General features: G+C 37.5%; 1 protein-coding gene across 1 annotated transcript; it reads right to left on the bottom strand.

Moving 5' to 3' along the window:
• Positions 1 to 1,172, bottom strand: LOC101302338. Its single transcript, XM_004294396.1, has 2 exons — positions 748 to 1,172; positions 1 to 663 (listed from the first exon to the last, which is right to left on the bottom strand). The coding sequence occupies exons 1-2, from the start codon at positions 847 to 849 to the stop codon at positions 391 to 393; spliced, it is 375 nt and encodes a 124-aa protein (XP_004294444.1). The 5' UTR covers positions 850 to 1,172; the 3' UTR covers positions 1 to 390.
• Between the last annotated feature and the right edge of the window lie 3,321 nt (positions 1,173 to 4,493).

The raw sequence follows: 4,493 nt of genomic DNA, 5'->3' as shown, positions 1-4,493 counted from the left end.
TTTCTTCAAAGTTCAAACAATCAAATGAGATTGAACACACTTATATAGCAATGTTTAAGATAAGAGCAGTACATGTCGACCTTCATAACCAGAATATTACAGATGGCTTATTTCTAATTGAAAGCCTAGCTCGATCTTCATCAAACACACTACACGAGAGTACGTCTTATTCCTCAGAAAATCAAAACAAGTTTAATTAAAAAGACCACCCACTTCTTTGTTATACATCACATAGTTTCAGTGACCTCCAAATCGGACTAGCTATAACCTTAATCTCTCTGTTGTCTCATGAAAATTACAGAACTATGAGATTCTGAGATAAATATGTGCCTCGACTTTGGTAGTATAATCAGTCTAGCTCGCTGATTATATGGGCAAGAAACTATTGTCTTAATCATCATCATGTGTCCTCTTACGACAATCGGCCCCCGGTTCATGATGCTTGTACCTTTCCTTGACGGACTCAGGTTTGCCGTCACCTAAAGCAGCCTCCTCGGTAGCATCATAAGTCTTCTCGAAGGTCTGACTGGCCACGCTTTGCTCGGCTTCCCTGAGTTCCCTCAGCTTCTCCTCTGCAACTCTCTTGAACTCTTCAGCTGTCGATGGCGCCCTAGTCATCTGCTGCGCCTCCTGCCCACGGCTGCTACCAAAACATCTCTCAAGCTTCACACCAAAAAGTATACTGGTTAATTATGCATGGTTTTATATGGAAATAAGAGCTAGATTGGGCAAGGGAAAGTGACTGACCTGGTTAAGAGGAGGACATGATTGTGACGATGGTGATGTGAAGGGCCTCAGAATAAGCAAGGATCTTGAGGATGATGAGAGGGGAAGAAGAAGGCATCTCATAACTACCTTGAGGTTGAAGACTCAACACTATTGTAGTGAAGTTTGATCTGATCTGATTTCTAAAATACAGAAATTTAAAGGACTTCGGTAGTAGCCAAAGGAAGGATTGATAGTAATGGCTGAATAGAAAAGCTAGCTACTACCAAGTACCAACAGACAGAGTGACAAAGTGACAAAGCTGGATTGGTGCCGTACAGGTGTCTTATAGGGCAGGTGGGTACTATACAGACGTGGACCTCTCTGCATTAGCCATTTCATGGCAGACATGCAAGACTTTGGGAAGTGTTACAAGTTGGATAAGTAAATCCGTTTTGGTTTTGGGAAGGTGATCCAGATAGCATAAGGTTCTTACTGGACTGAGAGAAGTGGACGAAATACGTGACAAATTTGTCACTACAAAAGCCTCAAAGGAGCAAGGAATGGTTGCGTTTGCTGATCGATTGCATTTGAGATGATCATTCGTTATTTCAGCAATGGAGGGTCATTAACAAACACTAACCAATGGTGCTTAAAAGAAATGGTGTTTGTTAGTCATTCTCCACTCTTATTCCTCAATACAATTTACATTTCTTTTGTCCATACTCCGTACCATATTTGGACAACTTTTCTAAAATGTATCAATTGTAACTTCAATAATCCTTTAAGGTTCATTATTGAATGTATTGTAAAGACTAAGGTCGAATAATTTTCATATTGTGCATGACTTTTTAAAAGCGGGTATTAACCTATTAGGTCGGAGTGGTGGTACACTCCTCCCTAAACTTGCATTATTCATAGTAAAAGAATACAACAAGGGAGACGTAGTAACATTATCTAGATATAAGTTGCACCAATCTTCTACCAAGACATCCTGAATAATATCAGGAGTGTCGTCTATAAAAAAAATATATATATATCAGAAATGTCTTCTACCCAAAACCCGTCCAACATTGACGTACTAATGAGGTGCGCAAGTATGAGAGTGACACTATTTGTTTCTCTATAGACATCTAGAATTAATAAAAATAAAAACACTCATGTAATGTATAAATTGTGCATGACTTGAAATACCAAAATGCAATTAATGTCATAAATTTTAGGCTTAATTAAAAACCCCATAAGGCCATAATCCTACATACTCGTTATATTTTGGACCGCATTCTACATCCATTGATGGCCATCTGGTCGGACACATGATACAATGATGAAAGCCAATGAGTTTTACCAAATTTACTCACGCTGTTTGTCCCCTTCTAATCACTTGAATTTCGTAAAAGTAACATTAATTTACAATCAAAGGGATGCAAAGCCCCTCCCAAGGGAAGTAATGAAAAACTCGTTCATCAACATGTAATTGTTAGTTTCTCCACACCGGATCCACCGGCCACTGTAATAAACTCATGCAAGAAAAACATGAACAAGAAATTAAATAATCCAATCGAAACGATCTCCAACTTTGTAGTTACTTGTATAAATGCTTCTTCTCCTTCTTCATCTTATGCATGCATATTAAAACAATGCTACTTCCCAAAGTGGAGATTTTAATTTCAATACTTCTACTATCCCTCACCCTAGCTGTGCTAGCACAAGAGGATGATATTTCTTTGATGGTGCTGCTGAAGATCAATGGTAGCTCATCTACGTCTCCATTTCTGAAGAAAATCGTGCAGTGGCCAAGACCACGGGAACCGGGATGCCGGAATAGGCCATGGACATGTCGTCGGCCACGGGATTTTCCTCGTAGATGGCAATGTTGTAGGAACCAATGTGTTGAGGTGAGCTCCGACGTGAACAACTGCGGACTTTGTGGAAATAGATGTCCCTTTGGATGGCAATGTTGTCGTGGTTTCTGTGTGAATACAAATATCAGCATTTTCAACTGTGGAAGATGTGGTAATAGGTGCCCTTTTGGGGTGCGTTGCTCTTTTGGAATGTGTGGATATGCTCAACCTCATGAGCCTCGACCTCGGCCTTGTCCTCCCAAGCAACCTCGACCTCAGCCTCCCCAAATGGACTAGATTTATCAGACTTCTTTCTCGAATGAATTATTGGAGTACTATGAATTATTAATCATGTCATTTTCCTCTTCTTGCATATCATTGTGATTTCTTTCTTTGAAATCTTAAATTTCATTTTTTGTCGAATTCTCGATTTAAAATCACAAAGGGAGAAAACAAAATTGTTTTCGGGAGTGTTCTTGTAATCATATTGCTGCTATCTGTTTTGTGCTGTGAAAGTTTTTTGTTTTTGGTTTTCTATTTTATAACAATTGTTAACTTAGTTTTCTACATGCCCTGATCAATTCTAAAGACCATAAATGCCATTGATCAATCACATACTTGAACTAAGGAAAATGAATCCAGTTTTGGTGTAAGAGAATATCTATAACGTATTCGAATGTCAACATTGTTGTAGTTCTGGGAAAACACAGGGTCTTGAACTCTTGATATAAATTAGTACCTAAACCCCTTGTTACAAATAAACTGAAACCACTTCAATTTGGGCATGGTCATCCATAGAAAAACATACCATCATCATTATGAGCATCATCAGCTATGCCACCACTAGAATTCTCAAAAGATAAAACACACCATCAGCAACAGAAAGTCAATTTCCGAAGTAATGTATCAGTCTTAAGGATAACTGGATAAGGGACCCTTGTGTGTTAGCGGTAATGTAGAAGCATGCTGTGGTCATGCACCCTCTGCCTAAATGATTTCCCCCATTTAGCAGGCATCTATTTTCAGAAGTCTTTTATGGTAAATACTTGTGTGCCTTAAGGTATGGACACTTTAACCACATGGTTGCTTCTGATTGGTCCTACTAGATTAATGATGACCTGCTACCTGTTTGACTGGTCATCTAATTTAAATCTCAAACTAACTCTAACTCTTCTCACTAACGGGGTTAGTTTTTGTCTCTCTCTCTAACAATTTGAACACACACACACACTCTCTCTCTCTCTATCACTCTCTAACTCAAACAATTTGAACACCTTTGTCTCGTCAATCTCTCTCTCTTGTCTCATCGATATGTCAATTTCTTATTAAAATCGATCTCGTTGCAAGAAACTAACTCCTTTTGTATGCTCTCTTGAGATTGAACTCATTGAAGGCAAAAATTACAAAGTCTACATTTAATATAAGACACATCTACTATTTTCATTAGAAATGTCTATCATTTAGATAACCAAAATCACATAAAAGTAGACTTTCTGGAAATATAAATAGTTCTTCCGATTGAACCAACCGAAGGTAAAAGTTGTAAAGTCTACATTTAACATAAGACACATCTACTATTTTCGTTAGAAATGTCTACCATTTAGATAAGCTAAATCACAAAAATGTAGACTTTTTGGAAATCAAAATGGTTCTTGAGAATGAACTCATTAAAGGCAAAAGTTGCAAAGTCTACATTTAACATAAGACACATCTACTATTTTCATTAGAAATGTTTACCATTTAGATAAGGTAAATCGCAGAAATGTAGACTTTCTGGAAATCAAAATGGTTCTTGAGATTGAACTCATTAAAGGAAAAAGTTGCAAAGTCTACATTTAACATAAGACACATATACTATTTTCATTAGAAATGTCTATCATTTGGATGAGCTAAATCACACCAAAATAGACTTTCTGAAAATCAAAATGGTTCTTGAGATTGAAC

This window comes from Fragaria vesca, linkage group LG3, assembly GCF_000184155.1.
Source record: "Fragaria vesca subsp. vesca linkage group LG3, FraVesHawaii_1.0, whole genome shotgun sequence".
NCBI lineage: Eukaryota > Viridiplantae > Streptophyta > Magnoliopsida > Rosales > Rosaceae > Fragaria > Fragaria vesca.
Note: the sequence above shows the minus strand (reverse complement) of the source record. Positions and strands in the feature narration are given on the sequence as shown.

Excerpts from the sequence above, each read along its gene's own strand:
- LOC101302338 (XM_004294396.1), bottom strand. The coding sequence starts at position 849 with ATGAGATGCCTTCTTCTTCCCCTCTCATCATCCTCAAGATCCTTGCTT. Across the intron at positions 664-747 it reads CATGTCCTCCTCTTAACCAG|CTTGAGAGATGTTTTGGTAG; the intron begins GTCAGTCACTTT and ends TTTGGTGTGAAG.